Source organism: Temnothorax americanus, unplaced genomic scaffold (assembly GCF_048541705.1).
Source record: "Temnothorax americanus isolate GAGA-0224 unplaced genomic scaffold, ASM4854170v1 Scaffold1, whole genome shotgun sequence".
NCBI classification, from domain to species: Eukaryota; Metazoa; Arthropoda; class Insecta; order Hymenoptera; family Formicidae; genus Temnothorax; species Temnothorax americanus.
Genome location: NW_027509230.1, coordinates 4633856 through 4661295, shown reverse-complemented (window position 1 = coordinate 4661295; position 27440 = coordinate 4633856). Strand labels below are relative to the sequence as shown.

The 27440-nt window shown below is 41.2% G+C and overlaps 2 protein-coding genes across 4 annotated transcripts in view; one reads left to right on the top strand and one right to left on the bottom strand.

Annotated features, from left to right (window-relative positions):
- The window catches only part of LOC143898551 (telomerase-binding protein EST1A), an 87139-nt gene that overhangs the window by 46456 nt on the left and 13243 nt on the right, over positions 1–27440 (bottom strand). For all 3 annotated transcript variants that reach the window (XM_077408124.1, XM_077408118.1, XM_077408131.1), the window contains one exon: positions 18297–18442. In XM_077408124.1, coding sequence (XP_077264250.1) covers positions 18297–18442 — 146 coding nt within the window. The remainder of the gene's footprint in view (positions 1–18296; positions 18443–27440) is intronic.
- LOC143893156 (uncharacterized) lies at positions 19681–22952 on the top strand. The gene is made up of 9 exons (XM_077398200.1): positions 19681–20402; positions 20554–20667; positions 20778–20895; positions 21195–21459; positions 21546–21668; positions 21749–21839; positions 22194–22333; positions 22413–22545; positions 22681–22952. Exons 1-9 carry the CDS (start codon positions 20247–20249, stop codon positions 22729–22731), a joined length of 1191 nt encoding a protein of 396 aa, XP_077254326.1. The 5' UTR covers positions 19681–20246; the 3' UTR covers positions 22732–22952.

The following is a 27440-nucleotide window of genomic DNA, read 5'->3' as shown; positions in this document are numbered from 1 at the left end:
CGATAAGGGAAAATTGTTTGATACGCGAGGAAACCTAGATAGGCGGATAGAAACGGGAGGCAGGAAGGGCGCACGTTGCCCCGTACGTCGCACGTAAGTCTGTTAAGTTATCGTAAACTGGTTTGCTCGTTGCTTTGCGCCTTACTGCGCCGCAAACCGGAGATTTAATAAAACGGCGCCGCGCGCGACGTTAGCCAACCGGCCATTCGATTACGATATCCATATTCTTGATCTCTCCCCGCCCATCCCGCGTGCTACTCGGTGCCACTGAACCAGATGGCGATGAGATAAATTTCGCGAGAAACGACCGTTTCGGGCCGATGACCCGTATACGTGATCGCCGTCCGGCATTGAGAGCTGAAAGGAGACCGTCTCATCCCAAAATTCTGGACGTCACGACCGTCGGACCGTCATCCTTTTGACGAACATAAGTTGTTTGTGCTCAATTAAGCATTTCTTTCGTGACAAAATACTTGGACGAATGTGCACAAAAATATTAATATAAAAGGAACATTTTTTTGATTTATATTATTTATACTCCTAAAATAGTCTTCGAGGTATTTTAATGTTGCCGTTCTGTTAATTTCCTGTACTTATTTATTACGTTTGATATTTGGTTATAATCATGACCAAATATATTTTTAATTGTAAATAGAGATTGAAAATATAAAAACAAATATACATATATTCACTGCAAAAAATGAAGAAGGACCAAAATGGAACAGCAAGATTAAAGATTCAAAAAAGATTCCGCTTTTACTTTCTGCTAAAAGTATCCATTTCACTTTTAGATAGACTTTCTACTAAAGAGCTTTGCTGGATGGTTTCCAGTATTTTTCCACATTGTATGTTCTTTCCTAAGTTCTCGACTTAGCATAAGAAATGCGATTAGTCTAACTAATGACGCAATTATTTCCATCGTCGATTTTCGCTTTTATTTCACTACCGTCGAAAAATAACGGAGACGTACTTAACGACGATCAAATTCCGAAATCCTCGCGTCGCAATACAAAAGACACGCGAGTGTGACAGGTAACGTTCTAATCGTCCCGAAATGAGTCACGATGTCGATGTACCGAACAATAACAGTGGCAGCTGGCAGCGGCGCTGGCGATCTCGCCGCGGTGGAGAGATCAGCATCTCTCGAGAGAGAACTGGCGGCTCGCTCGCTCACTCGGGAGCTCAACGTTCGACCTTGGCGGGACCTTGCGAGGTCGCCGACATGATTCCGTCCTGTCCATTCCGCTCGCAGCTCGGCAAGATCGGCAGGGATTAGGAGAGAGGAGTCCAGAGAAGCGGAGTTCAAAAGGGAGGGAAGATGGGTCGGCGTGAGACCCGCGACCTTTTGTCGTCCGCCGTCCGCCACACCTTCACCCGGGCAGCGCCGACTAGAGATTTTTATCCGACTCATTCTTCTCGCGTCAGCCACAGCTAGATGGATACAGTCACTGAATAGGCACGTAATTGGGCTCGCTCACGGCGTTCGCGGAAAAAGCTGATGCAGAAAAAGCGAGCAAAAGTCCTGGGGAGCACGGAGCACGAATGAGATCGTCGCGTCGTCGCGTCGCGACGCGTCGCGGGGCGGGAAATCATCGCGGATGACACGATGCCGTGTCGCGAACAATCTCATTTCAACTAATTACAGTCGCCGGGGTGAGTTTAACGGCGGCAAAAAGCGGTTGAAAAGATAGTCGACGGTTTTGCGTCACGCCACGACAGAGCACGCGAACCTAATCTACCCCTCTTCCGTATCTTCGTTTTCTTTATATTGCGGTCTTCCTATTTCAATTTCTAATATGCATTTACGACAGATTTCGATCAACGGCGAACTTTCTGCAGTAGACAGTATGTAAATTAGGCATAATCTATAAGATACGCGCGCTCGCTACTTCGCGGAAAATTATTCTTCGATAAAATAATGACTGTTACTACGCGTGATTAACGAGCGCCGGTCCAAAGTCGTAAAACTAGATTTGTAAGCCTTTTATTGCCGTATCGTCGCGCGGATCGCTTAAAGCAAATTGCATAATGTAACGAGCTTTTATTGCGTTACGCAGTGACGCCGGGTAAAAATATAGATATCGTGCTTATTAAAGCAAACCGTTCCCCGCAGGACGCAGGAAATGCGTAACAGCGAGAGACCACCGCGGTCTGGAAAATCGAGCATCTCTTCTCCGCGCCCGACCGACGTTCGTTCTCTCGAGACGAGCTATTCAATTCTCGCGATTTCTGCACGAACGGTCGTGGTGATGAGAATGCGCTACGAGACTTCCGTGTAGATGGGAAGCCGCGACCACCCCAACAACAATTTACGAACATCTTGTGTGAATCGTCTTCACGATCTACGTACGCTATTTGTTACGCTTACAGCAGTGATTCGTGAGTGTGTCGTTCATCGGAAGAAACATAAAAACGATTACGGCGAATCTACAAACGCGTATATCTCTGCGGATTGTTACGTCGAATTGTTTCGCGAAAAATAAAATAATCTTACATAGCACCACTAAAAAAGCTATATATTAAGCTCAGAATCTAATCTTCGAAGCAATTTTAAGTAAACGAATTCATATAAGGTATGAATAAAACTAATAATTATTTAAATCTTCACAAAATTAACAACGTTATGAATATAATAACAATATTGTTCATCTAACAAATAATCAAACTTTTTACAGATTAAAAATTTCTAACTATTATACTTCTCAATTTTATACTTTCTGATTTAAATCGTCTTTCCAGAAAATTTTCCAAGTGCATTTTTATGCGATTTATACGACATTTATGCTGTCGAAATAATTTTTTAAACATCGGAACGCGTCGAAAGAATCTGAATGCAACTGCGCGTGTCAGCGCAGCGCGGGAGATAGATATCTGCAGTACTGCGGTTATTGTGCGTTTCTTCACAGGAAGTTATGTATTAACGGTCATAAACGACCCGCGTGCATACGCGCATCGCAAAAGGCCGCTCGTCCGAAGGTATTAAGTGTTCATGCAAATACAAAAGTAAACGCCGTCTTTCTCCGAGTTCGCGCCGTTGCGTCGCCGCGCCCGCCGATACGCGGCGGCGTAATTATACGAGACCGCGAGAAACCTAGCGCCGACTAAATTTAGATCTACAAATCTAAGCTTCAGGTGAAATGAAGTTACGGAAAAACGAAGACGCGCGGAGAAACCTGAAGAACTCGATTCTCGAGCCGCGTCACAAATATTCGAATACTAAGTAAATGTCCAGATCAATAATTTTACTCGCGACATCGTGCTCTTCGAAATACTCAAACGTATATGAGAATTCTTTAAGGTAATCTCAATATCGATTAAAAATGCAATCCGGAATTTCTGGAGTATCCGTATACATTTGATGTGTGCTGATGGGAACTCGTAAAGCTCCAATCGTGCATTCGCGAACCGCGCGACTAATCGGCGGCGCATTAATTGACGCACGTCTCGGATCGCCCCGGGAAAGTTAATCTTATACAAACGTCACACGTTTCTTACAGCATTCTTCACCGTGCGGAATCTCGAATAGGCATTTTTCTGAGATATCGTCATTCCACGCGCGTCGACCACGAAGAAGGCGTTGATTGCCGGACGACATTCGCGATTTACGCTGTGACCGCTTAATGACAGCGCTATTAATTTGCAAATTGTCGTTTGCCCGGCGCCGTTGCAAGACCGTCCGTCATCTCATTTTCGTTATAAACTAGTTAATTGATTAATCGTCCTGTTAGCCGGTTTCTCATCGTCGTGTCGCGTATGTTAGCGCATCCAATTTTCAGACCATACAAGAATCTAATACGTTCGATGAGTAGTTTCCAGGGTGTGTAAGACACGCCTCTGAAGCATCAGCTTTTGTTAATCGTCAAGGAAAAGCATGTTCCTGAATTTAACAGGATCGTAACAGAAATCAATTATTGAAGACTCCATTAAATATTCGCGAAATACATTTTATACGCCATTTTAGGCTTGCTGGAAAGAAATCATCCATTTAAATCTGAACAATTTTTTAGCTTTTAAAAAAACAACAATAAAAATTTAAAAAATTAATTGTAAATGAAGACGGCAACTGTCGGAACACTCGAGAGAACACGCTTAAAGGTCAGAGCGGAAGAGCAACGGCATTCCAGTAAATCCGGTTCGGTAAATCGAGAAGAATTCAGATCGTAATGCGAGCACGCAACAATAAGCTTGATTATCTATCTCCGTACCCGATATCCGGCGATATCATTAGCATATCGCCGTTAAGTTCCTTCCTGGCGATAAGGACAAAAGGAGGTGGTGCGCTTACGAAACGGTATTAATGAAGCGCGCACGGGGTTTTTCTTCGGCGCGATTATTACTTCTGGCGCGGTGATACGTTTCGTGATACGCAATCAAGCGGAGGAAGCGAGTTTTAATAGCCGGACCGAATTAGTCGCGACGCTACCTGCGGAACGATCGTCAATTTGTCGGCTTAACGAAGGAACGAAAGCACGGAATCGCCGCACTCGTTAGGCAATCTCGTCCCGAGAGCGGTCGCGAGACCACGCGCGTGATTAGAAGGGCAGGAAATGAACAGCGAGTCAGGCTGGAACTGACTTTTGATTCGCGGCCAATAAACCGTCGAGACGAATGGAACGCCACCGGCCTTTGGCGAACGCTCGTTTTATCACCGTAACTTGCTTTACGTGGAATTTCAATTTCCCAGATCGCGTTGCTGCGCGTTATCGTGGACACAAATCGGTTTCATCGAATCACAGCGATTGTCGAGTTTCCCAAACGCGAACGAGATTATCAAAAGAAAATTAAGAATTTCACGAACGTTTTTAAGAGAAATCTCATTAAAGAATCTGCAATTAAATTTTAGCACGTTTATGAGACACTCCACACGTACTACACGCATATCGGAGGTATATATACATATAATGTAAAGATTGTATATCATCTCTCGCGATCTAACGCTGGCATCTTCAACGTCACCTCCGCTGCAGCTACTGCTGTTCGTTCACCCGACCTTGGCAAGGTCACGCAGTCACGATAAAAAGGAGCGAGGCAGAAGCGCGGAAGGTAAGCAAGGAGGGGTTGACTATGGGAACGGGGGAGGGTGGAAGGGAGCGAGGGGAGAGTCTAATCAACGGCCGGCGTCATGCTCCAGAGAACATTGCGGGAAGAGAAGGCAGAAAAAGTGGCGAAACTGCCGGAGGGAGACAGAAGCGATGGCGAGAAGTAGAAAGAGAAGATCGCACGAGAAGCGGAGGCAATGCAGGGCGCGAGAGAAATGTCGCACAGGAGTCCAAAAGACGTCGATGGCTCCCAAGAGGATCACGAAAATCTCTGATATCGGCACTAAAAGATGCGGTACCAGATTTCATCTACAGTTTAAAACAAGAAAGTTTATAATTTTATTCTTCCACAGTCCACGCGACAGCTCTATGGTTACAAAATTTTTGGGAATTCTAATATTTTAACATTCCAAATTATTCAAATATGTATTACGTTTTGTGATATTACCACATTTATACAAGAGTGATTTATTTTCCATTTATATCACACTCGTAGCTAATAAGATTCTTCACAATTTAAGAAAATGCAGATGTGATTTGCATACAATTGTTATAACAGTGAAGTATTTACCAAAAAATTTCCTATATATTGTTAAATACATAAAGTTAGGTCATCAGATTGACAATGATTCGATATAAATCTCACATCCGTTTGACGTGTAGCTTCCATCATCGCTCGGCACGAGCATATGTCGACAAGGCGCCAAGTTAAAAATAACGTCTCGCCGGATATTTATAGCGACAAAGCAGGGGAAGCGGATGAAGAGAGAGAGAGAGAGAGAGAAGAGGGCGAGGGTTAACGGGATAAGAAAAGAAAAGAGAGATGCATCTCGCGCCGATCGGCGGCGATAGCTTGGAGTCGCAAGGGAGCTCAAAGGCGAAGAAGAATCGCGGGGACGCAGGACACACGGGTAGCACGGAAGGTGGATAAAGAGAGGGATAAAGATGGCTATAACTGTGTAACTTGTCTGCCCGTAAATTGAGCGGCAGGGGCGGCAGGGGCCGATGAAGAGGGATAAACAGCCGAGTCTGTATACAGCCTACAGTACGCAAAACAGGGTAGTTGAAGTGGAGCGACGACGCATGGTGCATTAGACGAACCTGGAGCCAAAGAGAGAGAGAGAGAGAGAGAAAGAGAGAGAGAGAGAGAGAGAGAGAGAGAGAGAGAGAGAGAGAGAGAGAGAGAGAGAGAGAGAGACGGGGAAAGTGCAGCAGCAGCGGCGGGTGCATTGCGCCCGAAGCAAGATGGCCTTGACGTGGGCCGACCGGCGAGGGCAAGGACGACCGCCCGAGGGATATCCTCTCTTTTTAGCCTCTCCATCTTGACTGTACGGCGGCAGTCGCATCGACCACAACGACTGACGACTCCTCTTCTTGGCCCGTAACCGCGTCCATCCATTACAACATTGTGACAACAACGACGACGACAACGACGATATCCTTCGGCAATATTTGCTAGATTTCATAAGTCATTCGGCTCCTTCTTTACCGAGGACATCGCAAAATTATGCTATGATGAAGAAAAGATTACGTAAGATAGTGTTATCAAAAAGAAAACTATATTGTTCTTTTTCTACAAAACTTATAGTGAAAATTAAATTTACACGTTTAAAAATTATCCCTTATTTCTAACTTAATCTTAGCGAATAAAATTAGAGAGAATTCTTTATTCAATCAATTTTAAATCGATTGCAGCGTTCAAGTATTAAAAAATCCGAACATCATCAGACGATACAGATAGCATGATATTATCGATTCCCATCAGCGTCCGCGAGTTACGGCAGAACGATCTCATCCGTCACCCTCGTCCTTCTCTCTCTCTCTCTCTCTCTCTCTCTCTCTCTCTCTCTCTCTCTCTCTCTCTCTCTCTCTCTCTCTCTCTCTCTCTCTCTCTCTCTCTCTCTCTCTCTCTCTCTCTCTCTCTCTCGCGTCCTTCAATCCTCCTTCAACGAGACGACGAGGTCGTCCCTGAAATCTGCTCGACTTCGGCAGTCATTCTAGGGAATAATTCATGACGTCGCGATCTTACGGAAGAATAGTTTATCGTCCGTGCAAGTGGAAGTCCGATCGGAAATCGATTCACGTACCGATAACATGGACCCGATAAGGGAGGAGGCAACGGAGAGAAAAGAAGAGAAACTTGAACTACGTGAACAAACACTCTCGACCATCCTTTTGCACTAACCACACTTAACGTGAAATACAGTCGATTTTCGCATCCCAGCCGTCGCGGTAATTTGTTCAAGCTATTTTTTTTTCCTCAAGTTTGTTAGATTACGCAAGAGAAGTAACGATTATGTAAACACACAGAGGAGGAAGAAATTCGAACAAATAAGATAGACTGCTTGTCTGACATTGATCAAAACATAAATCGTCTACTAAAGCCTTGTTGGCTTTAAGCTCAAGCTTTAAGATCAGAAAAATCCTTCTGCTTCAACATTTGTGATATCCTTTCCAGCATCATTCTCTCCTAAATACATCATTATAAGATCATCTGAGATGAAGTGATTGATTCGATACAACGAATGGCAGAAATAAAAAGAAATAATCTTTGTCGCTAATCACCATCGTTAGCAGGGAAAAAATGAAATCATTAATTTAGAGAAGTCAATCGAAATACTCGACAATTGTTGTAAGAAATGGGTAAGAAAATTGATAGGGTTTTAAGGGGTGACACTACTTTAAATATATTAATTTACATATATGATACCTTACACAAGAATAAACGAAGATCTATTTTAACAACTCTATCTAATTTTATCCCATTTTCGCTTTACTTCGTTCAACAGCTTCGTATAAGGACTGATAGATTTTCTCTCCAAGATTTTCAGAGTGGACTTCAATGCGTAAAGGTAGAAAAGATCGAAAATCGAGTTCCGGAGAAACGGAAAGTGCGAAAGCAGGCGGCAAACAGAGTTTATGCGAGGCGGCCGGCGTAAAAGTATCGAGAAGTGCGATGTAACACGCACGAAAGTGGCGCGAAAGAGGCGTGCCGCCGCCGGCCGCGCCGTGGATGAAATATCCGCGCTGACATATTGACACTGGGGAGTCATAATTCGCGCCTCTCGGGCAAACAGAGGGCTGCGAGGTGGAGTTAGTCGTCGATGTTCAACGGTGCACGTTTCTGAAAAAGATCTCTCTCTCTCTCTCTCCCAAGGGCGAGAATCCGTTTCGCTTCGCGGAGCATGTGTGCTCTTTGCGCACACACCGGCGAGTCGACCGGGCTGTTTGTTCTTCGTCGATTATAATACTTGGACGCGAGCAAAGTGAAAAAGGAGATCTGGGAAAAAAAATACGGTATCGCGGTAAGATTTTGATTGTCCAAGATTGTCCAAACTAATTTGTGAGGAACATTGTTATCAAATAATCGGCGCTTTTTATTAACGTTACACAAGAAGAATCCCATTGATATAAGAACAAAAGACTTAAAACAAAATTTCAGCGATTTCTGACGGCTGAGGGAAAGAGTTAAACGATCCTGAAATGTTTCGAAGTTCGCGAAGTGCCGCCGCGCTCGTGAGATCTCTCTCCGCGCGTCGTTACGGGTCGCAAGGGGTCGCCGCGTATCAAAATGTACAAAATTGTTGCACTTTCCACGCCGCGGTACGTTCAATCTTACGATCCGCGCAGTGCGGATATTACAAGCCGCACCTCCGCCGAGCGATCGTCCATCCAACCCCCTCCGTTCCCCTTTACCGCTCTCGCGCCCTTGCTGCCACATTAAAATAATTTAATTTAATACCCAGCAATTCCGCTTATTGCCATTGCAACATCAATTTTAATAATAGACCTCTCAGCGAACGAGAGCCTCCCCGACACCCTCTCGGACTCGCCCGCTCGCTTCGTCCGGCGACGGCGACGGCGGCGGCGGCGGCGGCGGCGGCAGCGTTTCTGCGCCTCCGAAGAAAACCCAAAGCGCGCAACACACATTCGATATTACGACCTCGCCGGTAATGACGTTTTTTCTCCGATATTACTGAGAGATTTTTTTCAGGGCGCCAATCTATTTGCGCGCCGCGCGCGCAGAATGGGATCGGCGCAGCGGGGGGAGATTACAGCCGTCGTTACAGATTACACAAGGCTCCGGATGACTCCGTTGTCTGGAAATGCTTACCTCCTTCTCGGTAATTTGTATACGTTACACGAGACTAATAACGACTCCTTCCGATCGTGTTCATAAATTCTTCCCCGGACATCGTATTTCGCCATAATATTATATCCTTGTATAAAATATTCTTAAATTTATAATCTTTAAATTTATATAATAACGTGAATTTTAACGTGAAATAAAGCGATGACTGTATACGCGATCAAGAGCCTAGACGCAAAAGTGCTTTAAAATATATTATGCATAAGTATAATGTGTACCGTCTCAATATCTGTTTATGTTACGTCTGCCGCTTGATAGACAGAATGAATCTTCGCGTATGATAGTCTTCATTAAAATTTTAATAAGGATGTAGGGGATGTGTATGTTTCCACCGATTATGCTAAGATCCTATATAAGATGCTAGTGGCGAAAGGGTTAAGAAAGATCACTCCTCGCGCGTACTATCCGCGCTCGAGAAGATTCTTCCGCGGCGGAACAGAAGCGGGCTCCGAAGTACTCCGAGGTTGGCGGCCGGTACTCGAGAAGAGCACTCGGCGTGCCTATGCATAAATTCACGGGCGCGTCAAGACGTGTTAGCGTTATTACGTGTGTCGAGAGGAATACCGATCTGTCGGTCGGTCGGCCAGCAGTTTTCTCCGTCCTTGCGCGCGAAGCACCCATAACCGGTGCACCCACCGACCGTTGCCGTTGCCGTTGCCGTTGCCGTTCCCGTAGCAGCAACAGCAGCAGCAGCAACACCCAGTCTCAAACACCCGCTAGCGAAACCCTCCCGGTCGCCGGACAGGTGGTAGCGGGATCGCGTTACAGAAATTGCCAATTACCTATAACATGCAATTCCTACCTGCCCCCGTCGCGCTCTTCGCCCTGCTATCGTATTAATCCGCCGCTGCACTCGCCCGTTACAACCGGGCCGCGTAATCGCGCGGGAAGCCGTCGTCGAAATTGGACGACGTTACCTCTTCCCGCGAACGTAAAAGGGTTTCCCAGAAAACAAGACGCTTCCCTCGATCCTGCAGCTATTTTATTATACTTTTGGTAAGCGTAATGTTTAATATTCGGTACGCGAGCAGCTGATCCCTCCCGAAGAGCTCTTTCTAGAAATCAAAGTGTTTGGCACATTTAGTCCTTTTGCAAGATGAGACCTACATCAGGGTGGAGGTGCCACTTTTTCTCTACCTTCAAGGATGAACTGCACCTTCTCATAAGAGGCAGAAGATGCAGTATAATAATCCTCAAAGGAATAGTTTACGCAATATCGACGGACCGCTATCAGCCTTGCCAGATTCGTAAAAACGCGGCTCGACATACTGATTTTTGCACCGCGACCAGGCGCATCGATCATTCGCTTGTATAGCCGCGTGTTCACCCGGAGAGAGTTCGGCCCCGAAGAGGAGAGGTCTCGGCTCGGCCGCCAGCGGGAGTCGAGCGTTTATCGCTTAATGACTTGGACTGGTGTATACCACCGGTGGAAGAATGATAGTCGGTAAGCAAGCTCTCGACCGAGAACCATCGAATGAAGCTAAAACCACTCGCTTAAAATTAATAAAAGTCCATAATTGGCCGCAACGACGTCAGAATGAGGAATGTTATGCTCGCGCGGCAAGGCCGAACATTTTTACACGCTGTATATACCTTCCCTCCTAAATAAAGAAAAAGAAGAGAGAGAAAGAAGCTGCTATATTCGCGCGAAAGAACCTATCTAATTAGCGAAACTAACGGGACGCGGCACACGTCGTGCTTAATTGGAGAAGCCTCAAAACCTCCGTTAGCCGCCTAATTAATTAACCACCCGCGAACTTTCCTTTAAAGGCCGCGAACCAGCCGGTCTTCTCGCTGATTGCGATTAATTCCGACTATCCCCGTCGCGCACATAAATCTCTTGTATCAGAGATAAAAGAGAGAACATCGTGCTAAATTCACAAAAAGGTAAATTTCGTCCCTTGCAATATCGCGCAGTTCACGAAAGATTCGCGTGGCAGTCCGTTTCAATTTCCATAACTCGATTTTCTTCTCACAATCAGTGTCGTCAATTGAGTTCACGTAAATTCAACTTGACCGGGCAATCGGCATTCACCCGGAAAGAACCCATTCCTTTTTTTTTCCGAGTTATGCTTGGCAAACATCCTGAACGACCGGCCTGAGGAACCGGCCGTCAGCCGCGCCTCTTCGCGTCGATGGGGATTAACGCGTGCTTTCGCGATCGCAAACGAGATGGCCTAACGATGGCCAGTCGCTCGTTCGAAATGCCAAATAGAATAGCCGGCGACGACGAACGGAATAAGAGGGTATCATCAGTGGTTGGTATGAGCGAGAACTTTCTTACGAAAAGATCGATAAGCATTCGCGATTCTCCTTGCGTTAACCCACGGACGATGCTTGACCGACAATTACATCAATTGTACCGATTATACCGATTCTTATAACAATAAACAATTGGTATCTGTTCGCTTCGTAAAATAAAACTTTCGTTTTCAAGAGGAATTTTAACATCGCAAATATTGCGTTTGAATGCACACAGCCGCGAGCTATCCTTCTCAACATCACTAATTTATTATTTTTTTTTTTTTTATAAACTTTCAAGGACTACTAGAAGAGTTTAGGAACACACAACGATTAAACAACCAGTAAACGAATGTTCGATCTATCTAAATAAAGCAAAAAAATTCCTAAAGTTACGATTAATGTAAAAGCACTATATACATGAATAATTCAACATATGTCCACTGAAGGACTTACGAAACACGATCAAGCCGACGTATATCGATAATTTTATCTCATCGACACGATTACCTACTACTTCCGGAGAACTGGGTTGTTCAAATATTTCCTTAAAAAACTCTCGATTTTCAATCCGCGAGTATATGCAATAAAAGCAATGTAGGAATAATCCAATGTGTTCTCTTAATGCATAAAAATCGAATGTGAAGAGAAGTATGGGAAATGCGGCCAACCGATTACGAATAAGCAACGGCCACGGTAAGCACCCAGCAGCAGCAGCAGCAGCAGCGACGGCGGCAGGCATTTACCCGGTCACTTCCCGCGAGCGCGCGACGTGTAACGCCGTTCGCGGTTTATTATTAATAGGACGATAAGATCGCGAGGCATTACGTGAAACACACAGCTCGTCAAGCCGTAACTGGTTCCGCGCCGAAGATAGAGTCCCTCATCTATCTCCGGCGACGCCGACGTGCGGTACAAGAACGCGGGCGAACATCAGAGGTGCGCAACCTCCCGACTTGCGTGCTGTACCCTCGATGACTCGCGCGTAAGCAGCGGTCAATTTTCGTGAGAGTGTGAAAATGACAAACGTCGCGGCATTGGGCCTAGGGTCGAGTGTATCGTCCCTAGAGAAATAGAATCTCCTGTTACACCTGCCGCCTGCCGCCAAATTCACAAGACCATATAGCGGCTCTTCAAGCGAGTGTGCGCTACTCTCATGAGACATCATGAGGAAGCGAAATATAACGTATATTAATCCTTAAATCGCGGTTATTCCTCAGGCTGATTCCGCGCGTTTCACAATGCTGCGCGGGGTCTCAAAATATTACCGTTACAAACGTATGAAGAAATGATTTCATTAGTTCGCTATCACCGGAAGTCATTAGACGCAACTGCGGAAAAACGCATGACCGACAATGCGATGCATTTGCGCGCGTCCTCTTGCATCACTGCCGGACAAATTAGTAGAGCCTCGTCTGCTCTAATCGTTCTTACCAGACTATAAATTATTTGCGGGAAATGAACTCGTAAAAACTCGCAAAACAACTCCACGCTGAAGCTCTCGCGTAGAAACGTAAAGACCGTCTTGAGATCGTCTCCGCGGAAAGAATTCGCCAAAGAAACCGGAGGTAAGGTACTTCTTAAATATCCTTACGCGAAGATTGACATTTTCTCGGAAGCGAAGTATAGGTATAACGATGACATCAAAGCTTGAGGACTTGTCACACGATAATCTCATCTTTTTCCGCGTGCAGATATCGAAATGAACGAAATTATAAAAAAAAGTTTTCTCTTCCAAATTCTCTCCATAAAGTCTGTCAAAATTTAATATATAGATTTTTTATTTCTTGACAAACAGAAAGAAATTCAGAGAAAGTTGTATGAGTATTCTTAATTTATTTAAAATTTTTTTACATTATATATATATATATATATATATATATATAAATTATACTTCACTAATTTATAAATAGATAATTTTTTCTGGAGAAGAAGTCAGATCAGAAAAATTTTAGGTAATCCAGCATTTAAAAGTAAGAAAAAAAAATCGAAAGAAATTAAACTGTATTTACGCATATAATGTACTTTTATTACAAAAAAAAAATGAAAAGTATTGTCCCTTACTAACGTGGCGAGGAATGTGACGTGCAAATGCAATTTCCGGAGGCAACTTGTATAATAGTCACTATTCGGCGAGGTGACTGAATTAATTTGATCCCCAGGACAACGCGTCGCGTCAGACGACAGGACCCATATCCAGACGCAATGACAGGACGATATTCGGACACCGTGGTCGCCTCCAGGCGGTTAGAAAGTTCAAAGTTCAATGAACCGCAACTGGCCACGCGAAAGGATCGCACGCAGGCGTGGACGCGCGCACGCATGCACGCCCGCACGCACGTACATACGCGGAAAGCTCGAGAAGAAGGAGGAAAGGGGAGAGAACATTGAAAGGCTCGTTTTTTGCCAGCTGATTTACTCTTACGAATTGGCCGTGCGAAGAAATATTTTCTTCGGCGGGATAAAAGATCAAAACAAACGGCGCACACACGGTGCGCGCATTCGTGACCGAGGTGGTGCAGCAGCGAAACGCGAGATTCTCTCTCGCTCGCGCGCGATAACGATGCCGATGGGGCACCCTGCCGTAGGAAGGATGCGTGAAAAATAAGAAACGCAGAGGTAACACAAGTCGCGAGCGAGACAGAACGAAGCCACGGGCAATAATTCTCATATTTTAGGGAGGCAATTTCGAAGGCGAGTGCGCACATACGAGGGAAGAGAGCTGGATTTTCGAGGGCTGTACTTTTCGATAATTTATGCCAACGAGCTCGCCTCGGCTCCGGCTCGACTTTCCGAGAAGCAATTCCCTTCGCCATGCCCACACGGTTGCCCATCCGCGAAATTCCGTCCGGCGAAATAAGTTTGGATTCATGCGCGCGTGGCGTGTCGCGACATTTTCTTTATCCGAATTGTATAATCTGGTCTCATTCGATTTATTTAAAATCCCCGAACGAGATTCGCCCACGACACACTGAGGCACTTAAATAACCATTTAAATTTTAAGGATTGTTTAAGATAAAGCAGATTGGAGCAACTTAACAATGTTGAAAAATTTTGTTACCTTTTGCGAGGAAATATATTCGTCTGGTCCCTCAAAGAATCTCTTCGAAACACAAAGTACGCTCGAATACTCGAATAAAAAATTTCAATTATACTGAGCAAACGTATAATGATAAACGGAAACGTGACCGATCAAGGGCGAAACGGGAAAAGAAGGAAAAAGATAAAACAATAAAACAATTTAATAACACCAATACGCGGTGGGCGGGAAAGAAAGTGCGTACCCGTATTTATAGGTGTTCCAGTAAGGCAGGTAGTAGTACGTGGAAGGATTTAAGATACGCGAGACCAAGCCAAGTCCGTAGCTCGGATGCAGATGATCCAAGATTATAGACATTAGGGACATTAGCCTTGGCTTTATGCGATTCTTCGGTGGCCCCGGGGTCCTCCGGCTCTGCATTCGTTCCTCGCGCATATACGCGTGCGCACCGTGCTGCGTCCGCGTGAAATAATCTAGCGGCGTTTTCCCGACACATATTCTGCGAACCGTACAGATAACACTTGTGGTATCGTTTAAAAATTCGAAGGTGCAGCCTAAGAAACTTCCAAAGATTTCTATCGACGACGCCTAATATACGTGATATAGAGATAAACGAGGAAGAAAGCACGCATCATCGGTCAAGGGAACGTGTTCGCGCGGCGCGAGAGGGTAAATCGTCGACGAGGTAGGTGTAGAGCGAGAGGGCGAGAGCGAGCCGCAATCGAAAGACGAATGAAACGTCGAAGGCGACGATTACGGGAGTGACTATCCTATAATCCACCGGCGAGGATGGTTTCTTAGATCCTGTGCTTGATTGGTAATTGGATCCTACTTCGGTGCAGGGAGGTATATACCTGCGGATGAAGAAGGTCGTTTACCTCTTTCGATGGAGCAATCTTCTCACGGCGAAATAGTTAGTCCGAGATCGAATCATTCACTTCCTCCGCTTCCGATTTCGCATCGATCATGTTTATCGCGGAATTCCCAAGCACGTAACAAAGATGAATTAATAAAATAACTCTATCAAGAGATGCTGAGAGTAATAACGATCTAAAAGATTAAGAAACAAGTCATTTAACTGTATTAAAAAATTTTCCGATTACTTTTTTTTCCGCTCTTTCTTAACGTTTCATTTTTGCGTTACATCTTTAGCATGCTTCTCGTATATAAAATAAGACATCACAGAGACGGCGTGCTCGCTTCGAGATCCACAACGTTCATACCTAAGGAGAAAGCCAAATCGGAGGAGCAAACCGCAGGGATGTGTCGCGGTGATTTAAGGATGATGAAGGCGGGACCTGGCATTCCTCGACGGACAACCGCAGACAGTGTCGACACGGTTGCATAAACTCAATGGTCCATTACCGACAGTGTTTACGATTTTTCAATTACTGACTGGCTGATGGAGGATCATCGTTACGTCGAAGACAAGGTCGTCCCATCAAAAAGATTCTCGATAGGCAGATATATGCGATTGAACCGAGAAGAAACGGCTAATATTATATTATAATATTTTATCGACCCGACCTTAAGAATATCATAACGAAAGTTTCCAAAAACATTTTAAATACAAAAAATCCTAAAATATTCCGCACTCCTGTGTGCACTATAAATCCTTATAAAAGATTATACTAGCTTCGCAGAGAACATTTTCCCTTTTGATCGAAATAATCGATAGAATTAAGTTATGACTGCAGTCTATTCTCATGTCCGCGGAAAATTTCGCGCAAAAATTTCGCGTCATATGTCATCCGAAGTATTCAACCGCGAAGTTTTACACGCTAGAAGGGAGCCGCTGGAGATTAACGCACGTGCAATATTGCGAGGTTGCAGGTGTAGTCCGCACGTGATGGACGCCTACTTAAAGATTCAAATACTAAAACACCGTCGCTCGTGAACCTGCGTTTGTACTAAGCTGCCTTTTCTTCGGTAAAGTTTTCGCCATTTTCTATTATCGGCTTTGATAATTGGATTTCCGATTGGTGAGTCTTGTTCCTTTTATTATTTAAGTTATTTGACATCCGCACGTTCAAGCCATCTATCAAAATTTATCATATCTATATATCAGACCCATTCAATATCATTCAATATATTATAAGTAACAATAAGTATTATAAAAAAATAAAAGCCAACGACACTAATCTAAAAAATCTGTATATGATGTAGTAATAAATACACTCGAGCTGTTTCAAAATACGAATATATATTCTTTTTATTAATTCGCGGCTTAAAGATCAATTTATCTTCCGAAACCCAAGAGGCGATGTTACTAAATTCGCGTTATCGCGATAAAAAAAAAAAACATCAGCCACTTGGGGCGCAGCTTTGTGCAGTTAAACTCGGGCGGAGAAGCGTTCGAGCAGGTGCAAAGAATTCGAGCGGACAGTTTTACCTCGGAAATAGAGCAGCAAGAGATAGAATGCGCCTTGATGACTCAGGCTAGGTTCCATTCTGAGAAGAGCGAAACCTCAAGCGAACGGGGTTTCGCTCTCGTATAGAAATTAGTAATAATTATATAGGACTAGCACCTGCACGCAGGTGCAAAAACTCGGGGGAACGCTCGTTGCTGTCATGGTGCTCGTGCTCTCTTGGACGAGCAGCCGCATGAGTCATTGTCGAAGCAAGAGAAACATCTACCCGAACCGGATATACCTTTGTACCACGGTTGCTTGTCGATGACAAGCTAAAGCGGAAAACGAGTCATCCCAATAGAATGCATCTCGTGACAGAAATTAACTTTAACAAAATCGCAATAAAAAATTTCTCAGTGTCAATATAACATGACATTTAATAAACTCTAATTAATATAATTTATTAGTAGTTTTGTGACCAATAATATTGTTAAAAATTAATCTATTTTATCCTAGAATGTTTTTTTAGGAGAGCTTCAGTTTAATTTAGAATAGAAATTTCCAACACAAATAAAAGTCTCTTCTGTGTAAAATGGAAATAACAGCTTTTTAGGTTTAAACTGCAAAGTAGCGTATGGAAATATATATTTGCAATATTGTCCGAGTCGGTAGAACTTACTTACATACGCGTTAAACACGCATCATGCATAATGTATGCATTTAGTATATGATTTAGTCACCGATGGTGACCAACTCGACTTCGCAAGTATTTCTGACAAGACAATACACTTTCTAGTTCAAGTTACGTTTAGTAGTCTTTGAAGAAAAAAATCGCGAAAGAAATTAACATTAATAACGAGTACGATTGACTCGATCGTCAATTAATTTTGTTCTGTCTTAAATAAAATCTCGATTACGGAAATTATTTAACAACCAAGAGAAATAGAGATAAATATCTCTATAAAAAGAATATAAATCTATAATGTGTAGTATAGACACGTACTGACAATGAAATCGCGTGATGCAAATTATTTCGGTATAAAATACAGACTTGAATTTAATGTAATATTAATTCAAGAAAAATGTATATTACGTATAAAAGCAGTTAATGTTGCTTTACATAAAAATTTTAATATAGCTAAAAAACTCCTACTTCAAATTCAAAATAAAGATTACTTCAATCTCTCTTCCTTTTGTCAAAAAAATATTGCAATACTTTTTTTTATAAAAACTTAGTCTCTTTAGTCGACGAAATAAAATTAACTGAGATCTTTATAGACCTTCTAAACCAATATATGTAATAGCAAAACAATTATATAAGCTATTATTTTAATACATTATTTGATACAATAATTGAAATATTGTATATATTTGTATAATTGGTACACCGCAATGTTTTATAAATATAAACGTATAAATGTAAGATTATTTGCGATATTAAAAGATGCGAAAAATTCTAGCAAATTTTGACTTACCCTTCAGCTGCGTGGTCTCGATCGCGAACATGTTGAGCGCCAAGAGCTGAAGTAAACGAGTACCAGGAAGTGGTAGTGGCGAATGTTGCAATAAGGCTCTGAATTCCTTCAACATTTGAACACCGGCTTCTTGAAAAGTCTCCATTCTAAAAAAAAAAAAAGAATACAATCTTTTTCGTATTCTTGCAGCGTTTATATTTTGTAGCATAAAAAAATAATCGACTCTGAATTCAGATTACTCAATTCTACTTAATATATCAGATATCGATTTTAAAGAGACCAACTGATGAAAAATCGAATGAATTGAAATTTAACTAATTTACTTAACCTATTTTTATCGTTAAATAACGATATATATTTAATATAAGGAATCAGATGGCGACAATTTTAGATAGTTAACGAACAATTTTTGCTCGCTTTAAGTGATAAAGATTTGCGTGTAATTATGTATAGTTAAACATAACAACTCGATATCACTTTTCATATCCGTTAAAATTTTAAACATTTTAATAATTGAAATTTTGATCTATACAGAGTATTTTTAGAATGGTGCAAAATTCATAAGTACACTCTCTTTGATCATTATGAAAACCACTCAATCATTTTCGATCAATGCACTGAAATATCAATAGCTCTTGAGTAACAAGCAATTCAAAATACTATCCATTTTCCTCCACCTTCGGAAATTATACACGCACAATGGAGACGATTAACGGCACGGAAAGGGTGAGCACCCACGTAAATGTCTCTTCAATCGATCTTGGCTCTAAGTAATCGAGTTTAGATCGAAATCGGTGAATCAGCGACCCACGTCGGCGGCTAATCCGAGACCGGTGATAAAGGAGGACGAAGGTGGCCACGAGGTCTAGAGCCGCCGAGGGGGCATCCTCGTATTAAACACGGCAACGGGAGACCTCGCATAGCGGACACTATCTTTCCCACAGCCTCTTTCCGCGTGGCGTACCCCGTCTACATTTATATATATTGTATATGTATACACACACAATGTATTAAATCTGTGTAACGTCTCACTTGATATCTCACCCGCGCCGCGCCGAGTTTGTAATTCGGAATATTCGTGATGCAACCTCCTTTCAATCCTTCTCAACTCCTCCCATTATGTCCTACTTAACATTTTCCAGCTTTAAAAGTAGAAATTTCTAAATATGGAAGAAATCAAATAACTACTTCTAATGTTATCATTTCACGCCAAAAATGTTTTTAAAAATGTAGAAATTTTAATTGAACTGTTTTTATAACTTTAATCATTTATCTCAGAGAGAATTTATTTAAACATATCATTTATAATATTTTTTCTAATAATCATCTTGATACCGTTGATTACAACTAATAATGCCATACAGAATATCTTTCAGTACAATATAATTCTACATATAAAGTTTCTTTTTTTACCTCTTTCTTGCCGAGTTTATTTTTGATACTTATAAGAATTTTAGAATCCACATTTTACATTTTTGTCCTCGAATCAACTTCATTTATATCCGACATTTTATAAAATTTGAACTCTTGGATTTTATAAATTCTGATTCTCACACACACACAGTCACTATTTCTATTTCTAGTCTCCGATTATTTAAAAGAAGTATAAATTCTCTTTCAAAAATAAAATGACCAAGACCGTTCGATGCGCTCGTCGCACGTCTCACTTGAAAAATGGTTTGATGGATATTACACAGTATACGGTTACGGGAAAGTAAAACTAATTCGATCTTCAAAGAGAAATGATAAAAGGACTTTATAAACGCAAAAGGAAAAAGGTTTACACTCGCAAATAATTGCGCACTTACTTCCAACCGCAATTACCATACTATTTTGCTGTGTCAGAAGGAATCAATAATAAGTTTCCGTAATTCACCGTACGGACAAACGTCCATAAGGAATTGTCCATAAGGAATTGTTGATGGCTCTGTAATATTAGTGTCCCGCAAAATGACTGACAAGAAAGACATTTGGAAAAGTCGGTACTATCTTATCCTTAGAACTTATATGACTATATCGGGTATATGGCCGTACAGTAGACTTGGCGTCAGATACATACGCTTTATACCGACGTTTATATTCTGCAGTAGTATTCTGATACCTCAGGTAAATTTTGAGATTAACGCTTACCGAGAAAACAATTCACTGTAAATTATTTATGTCATCGCAAACGAATGGGTTCTTAGTGGTTTTTTTTTCTCCAATAAAAACTTTGACGTATTGATATGTTCCACACACAATATTGATTCCAAAATAGTTACTGTACGTGATAGTTGCCAAAGATATCACTAATATGATAGAGAGTGTAACAGCAGCGATGATCAGTATAATATTCAGCTATAAAATAGCGAGCATAATGTTTAACAAAAATGTGAGTAATAATACTAGCAAGTTCAATTTCGTTTGCGTTACGTGATCGAGCTGTTTCTTCTCTAAATAGTTAATTCAATGAAAAACGTATATAAGCGTATATTTATATAGATAAAGTCTTGTCTTAAGACAATAGAGGAGGATTGGTTGTCATTGAATACAGATACAGAAAAATCTATTCTGCAACGCCACACCGAATACGGACAATATTTAACGACGTCTTATGCAGGTACGTATGTATGTATCATAGAAAACATGTAGGTGTACTTTTTAAAATGTGTGTACACACAATTGTGGCGTCTATATATATATATATATATATAATGGCGCATTTTTATTACTTCCGTAATTTCTTAAATTTTTCAATTATTTATACTTTTCAAATCGTAAAATTTGCATACAATATATAATTATTATAAAAAAGATGCACTTGTTTATTCAAAACAAATGTTTTTAAACCGTGCAAGAATTTCAAAAGACGATAAAAGTGTATGGAAAGAACTTGCTGATACATATCATATTTTCTAGTTTTCATGCATATGACACAAGTTTTTTACTTGGTCAAGCCAGTCATCTTGACGCTCTTAGAAACCGATGTCGCGAATTCTACAAAGACGTCTATATCGAAGTTGCCGTTTCGCGTCGAGTACGGTGTGGACATAGGTCGATACTTCTATCCAATAACGATTCACTGTTACCTAGCCGTATTCGCTCACGTGTTTAGTACAATCGCGGTTGACTCTTTATATTGCACATTGATCCAGCATGCTTGTGGGATGTTCTCCATTATTGGGTAAAAATATCAGGATCCAGAGCTAACAATTAAAAATTACGATAAGAGTATTATTTTTTTGCACCAACATTTTGGTGCGCTTCCAGACACGTGCTAGAGGAAATTGGTAAAAATAATGACGCTAATTTTCGTCTGACGCTAAACAAGAGAGAAGACAGTGATTACAAGACGGCATTGAGTTGCTTACGTAGACATCTGCAAACAATAGAGTGCGTATTAACGAAAATGCAAATCGATATCGATATTTCTATGCTTGTTTGTATCTGTGCTCAGATTCGCAATTTTGTAGATTCGCGGAACTAATCGAGTCTACGTTTACAAAAATATTTCTGATCAGCGTTAATCTAAATATGATCGGTGGAAGTATGACCGGTATACAGGTATGCATCAATCTCTATATCATTATATTTTACCACTGAATAAAAAATGTCGTAACTCGATTACAATTAATAGGATAAACTCGGGTGAAATGGCCATAGAGAAGAAACGGCCCATCAGGCCCATGTTCTCTCAACCTAGCTATTCTAGCTAGCCATTGCAGCTAGTATCGAATGGGCCATCTCTCCTCTAAGGTCATCTCATCCAAATTTATCCTATTTCACAAGAATAATAATAATTGTACTTTCAATAACAAATGCATAATTTTCAGAATGTCAGGTATGCTCGCACCTAATCGAAAAAATCAGAGATTCAGTTTAAAAGTTTTTTTGAAAGGAATTAAAATCGTGTTTCAGATGGTGATGAATTTAAACAAAGGTGTTAGAGACGCAGCAGCGCCTATGGCTATTTATATTGCGCAACTTGTTCATATCTTTCTACAATTCTGGCAGGCACAGTTTCTGTTAGATTACAGTATTGTTCCATGCGAATCCATGTAAGGATGCAAGTTTCTTCTTTCTTATCGCTAGTTGTATCTAAAATTATATACACAAACTTTATTCTGCGTTATATAGCTGCAGAGGAAACTGGTACTATACTTCGAAGAGATGTCAAAGGCTTTTCCTTTTAATTATGACTAGAACTATAACGCCGTGCAGAATAACTGCCGGTAAAATCGTAACTTTATCAATCGAAAGCTTCGGTGCGGTAAGTAAAAATTGAATAATCATTTTTATATTATCGATTTTTAAAAACTGCAGAATGTCTCAAGTAATTTCGAATATATATATCCCGAAAACATTATAAAAAAATTACATAATATCGAATTTTTATTTTCTAAAGGTTCTGAAAACGATGATGTCTTATTTTACGGTGCTACGTTCCTTCCAGTGATGATACTATCATATCGAAGTAACCATACATACATAATTAACAATACGCCGTTAGCAGAATAAAATTGTGTATAAAATTTTTCTTCGTATCTATCTGAATGTCAGTATTATAATACAATTAGCGCTGAGTGTTAATTTGAAAATTAAATCTCTAGACTTAATTAAAAATTAAATTAAATCTCTAAATTTTTTAATCCATATCTCATCGCATACACACACACACACACACACACACACAACACATTATCTACATTCTACATCAACATTATTTATATGTAATACCTCAATTTTTAGAACGTACAAAAATTATATGCTATACAATTCTATATAATATCTGTTATTTCTCCGTTCTTTACTTCTGTTTACTCTTTCCAAATATTCTAAAGAAACTTACAATTGTCTTGCTAGAGGAACTACAAAAAATGATTAACGCATTCGTTAAATTTTACCGTTGAGAAATTAATCGGTGGATAATTTGCATCTAAATAACTTTCAAAATTTTTCAGAAATCACGATCGATTTTCGAATCATTGTATTTCACGAGACCGATTCCAATAAGCTAGTGTATCTTTCAATAGGCTGAATGAATGGGTTAACCGAGAACGTGCCACTTCGCCAGATAGGAAAAAAGAAGACGAGAGAAAGAGAGATCTCTCGCGGCAAGTCGCGCCGTTCCAACTTCTATGCCAACGTACCGTTATTACGTACTCTCGATTAAACTCCGAAGAATGCCAAGTAATCGCTTAACCCCTTCGGCTCCCGTGGCTTCACCGCGTAATGAATCACCCGGATCGCTTCCCTCGGCCGCGAAGAGGCGAAACATCGGACTCTACGGGGACACGACAGTCGCTGATGGTCCTCGATTGTAAACCCCGATGTTTCTGCCGAGGGTAGAGAGAGAATGCCGAAGAGGCCACTATTCCCATCGCGTCTACACACGCCGCGAGCGATAAACGCGGCTGCTGAAATCGGACACCTCTAAGCGCGGCCAGCGCCAGCGGCGCGAATCAAGGCGCACACTCACACGCTCGTTTGCCCGCTTCGTTGTTCGATCGGTCGAAAAAGACCGTTAGCCGCCGACTGAAATCAAGTTGGTATACGCTGCTACCATCCCACATCGCGTGGTATAATCGTCCGTATTTATTCGCGCCATTACTGATGCCGACGATGCCGCAGCCCCGAACAAGAGAGTAAAACGTGACGAAGCGAGGTGCAATTCTGCGCCAAGCACGCCAGTTTTTGGCAGCGCTCGAAGGTACGACCTCGTTATCGTAATTTAAAACGATCTACTAACAAACAACACTATGTTTGATATATATTAGAATTTTTCGTATTTAAGCTTCATCAAGGGGAATTAAAATACGAGACACAAATTTGCATCGAATATTTTCTCGAAGTTACGAGAAACTGGAATTACCTGCTTTCCCTCTTCGCTTTGAATGGCTCGGACTACTTTATTTAATTTCAGATTCAACTGCGATATGCATATTCAACCATTGCGACGTTACTTTAAGTTCATTAATATTAAATGATAATTTGTATAAATGCTCTCAGAATGAAATCTATGAATTAAAAGTAACATTAAGATATTTTACGAGCTGCTTCTATATATAAATATAAATAACCCGAAACTTTTTTTAATTTTTTGAAAAAATTGAAGTTGTGTACTACACAAACAAAACTTTTAACGTTACTATAGAAAACTATACATATATTTATATATATATATATATATATATATATATATATATATAAAACTATATATAAATCATATCTTTATTGTGACACATATCGAAACTTTTTCTATGTCAAGAATTTAGCACGCGAAAAAAATAATGTGTATAATCGTTCCAACATAAATTAAATTTAACACAACGTCGACATGTCGACGCTGCTGACACAAAGATGGACGGACGCGAGTAACTAATAATTTTCATATTACTCAAGCATAATCGTAAATCTTTATAGCGTTAATACCACTTAGCCAGATACATTATGGTATCGGATCTGATCGTAACTCCGTGATCATCGATTTCTTTATCTTGTCCGCGCTTTACAACTCTCTCGCGGCAGAGATCGAACAACCTCGTTCGGAATAATGCACGGTAACTAAGAGTCGTATCTGCGACCGATCGATCGTAGACAACAATAATAATCTTAGGGCGGATCGATCGAAATATCGACCAGTGAAAGTTCCGAAGTAGCGACGTTGGTCGATTAACTTTACAATTTTTTGATAAATGCTAAAAACACGACTATCACACGCTAGAGAAGGATTCTCGCGTGCGCTTATTAAGTCTGCTATATTAGCAAAGTGACTGCTATCACGCGTGAGAGATAAGCGCTATCGTCGCCTTCACGCTCACTGCCGTTGTCGATGCAGCGCGGCATTGAAATCTCTATGCTACGTTAAAGCATTAATAGCAAGCGTTGCAAGATGACTTTTTCAATTCCTGCATCTCGAAAAGTCGATTATCCTGAACAAAATTACAACAAAAGGATTACATTGCAAAAATACCTTCACTTTTTTGAAAAGATTCAAAGAAAAAAATATTTGATTTATGTGAGAAGTAAGACGTGGGAAAATCAATTAATATCGCACGAGCCAAAACATAAAAACTAATATAAATAATTCAATAAATAATATTAATAAATACTATTAATAATGTAATAATTCAAAAAGCTAATTAATACTATATATGTCTTTACAGATATCTCTCAGTATTCCTATGAACTAGAATTATCTGGAAATGGATCATGATCATGACCACACATAGGAAGACACAAGGATCCTTCACTTAAGTTCGTTTAAGAACCAATTGAATGTCGCTACGTTTGATTAAGTAGATTTATTTTCCTCGTCTAAACAAGATAACGAATCGCTGAGCTATGATAGACTCAGTTAAACCAAACTGTCGGCATCTATCTATCCTGTACAAGGCCCTATGTTGCACACCCTATGCTACGAGCTGATACATAATATGCAACGCCGACATTAAGGAGCCCTCTCGGCAGCCCGAGTTGTCCCATCGACATCGACGGACAGGCTCTATGACTAACAAGTTTGCACTTTAACGCATAACGGGGCATTCCACCGTGTACCATAGATCATGGTCCATGACCCGCGGATTGCGTGGGCCGGCCACCATAATCATTCCTCGCCTCGATACAGCGACGCGGCGGCGATGCGGTACCACGAGCATTAAGTTTCCGACTCTTCTCCTTCTTCTTCTTCTTTTTCTTCATCGTCTTCTTCTTCTTCTTCTTCTTCTTCGCCTTTCATTCCCACTCCCGCTCAATCTCAATCGCGCTATCTCCCGCATCGAACTCACTCCTTTTGCGATGGCGCAGCCAATTTTGTCGCTTCGATCGAGAAATAATCACGTCGCGCGACTAATCTCTTCAGAGACAGTTATTTTACATTTGATTGACAAATTATATGTGTAAAAATTAATTAGTCAAACTAATCAAATTGTGTATATATGTATATATTAGGTTGGCCAATAAGTCCGTGCGGTTATTTACAAGTAACATTTATAAGTATAAAAAACCGCACGGACGGCCAACCTAATAGATGGCAGTTTCATCTAATATAAAATTTACTCTTCGTTACATTGATTACCGATATAAAACGCGCTTCATTTAATAATCAAAAATATATTTGCGAGATATTTTTAAAATAAATTTGTTAAGTATAGTAAATGTCGTTTTCCCCGAAGAAACCGGCAGAAACGTTCATGGCAAGGCAAAAATTTGGCAAAAATCTCAGCAGTTTTGCAAGAAAATGCAAATCCGAACGAAATAGCGCGTAACTCTGTGCGTACGAGGTATTCGTGAGTAGTACAGGTTGTACCAACCGCGAAAATTAATTTAGCCGCAGCTATAAATAAATGTCGGATAGATAATAAATCGTACCGCAAAATACGCAGCGCGGATAAATATATAGATACCTTCGGGGTAACGAAATTCCTTCGATTTTTCATCGGCGGTCGCGCGATTATACATAATTAATCGATCCGGCGCGACATTCCGGTCAGGATACGATCGCGTCGCGGTATTCGGGATCTCCGACCGATCGCCCGTAATAGAAATGTAATCCTGGGTTATTGGGTTTTATCTAGATTATAAAATCTAAATGACTCAATCGCCGACGACGATGCATCATCGCCGAACGCGTATCAAATATGATTACGACCAATACGTTGCCGTCGTAATCATTGTCATTAGTGTAATTATCATTATTTATTGACCGGCAATAATATCGTCTAAAGTTTCGCTCGAACGTAAAGTCGTCGCTCCACAAACGGGATACCGACGTCGCGCATTTTACTCTTCGGAAATTAATTATAAGTAATGATACGGCACATGACACGAACGACGCGCGGACTGCTCTGATTAAGCACTGTTGAGAGGAAATGCACGGCGACATAAATTGTAGCCTGCAATCGGGCAAGACGGTATAAGTGTCAAGGACGTTTTTCATATATCGTCACAGACTTTTCTTTCCTGTTGTATCTACTTCGTAATAAACAGATAAGATTTATTACGCTTACTCCCCAATGCTGTCACGTATTTACTCTACGTTCTCATGTGATCGAAAAATAAAAATAAAAAGCCAATTAAACTTGGGTGCGTACGTTTCTTAAGAATAATAAAAAGAGGACATTTAAATTAGATATCTTATCGCTTTAAATTAGAAATGTAGCATTT

What these genes read in the sequence shown, in the direction of transcription:
- LOC143893156 (XM_077398200.1), top strand. Translation starts at nt 20,247, where the DNA reads ATGACTGACAAGAAAGACATTTGGAAAAGTCGGTACTATCTTATCCTT. An exon ending in TTTAACGACGTCTTATGCAG is followed by an intron (nt 20,896 to 21,194) that starts GTACGTATGTAT and finishes CATATTTTCTAG; the next exon opens with TTTTCATGCATATGACACAA. An exon ending in CAATCGAAAGCTTCGGTGCG is followed by an intron (nt 22,546 to 22,680) that starts GTAAGTAAAAAT and finishes TATTTTCTAAAG; the next exon opens with GTTCTGAAAACGATGATGTC.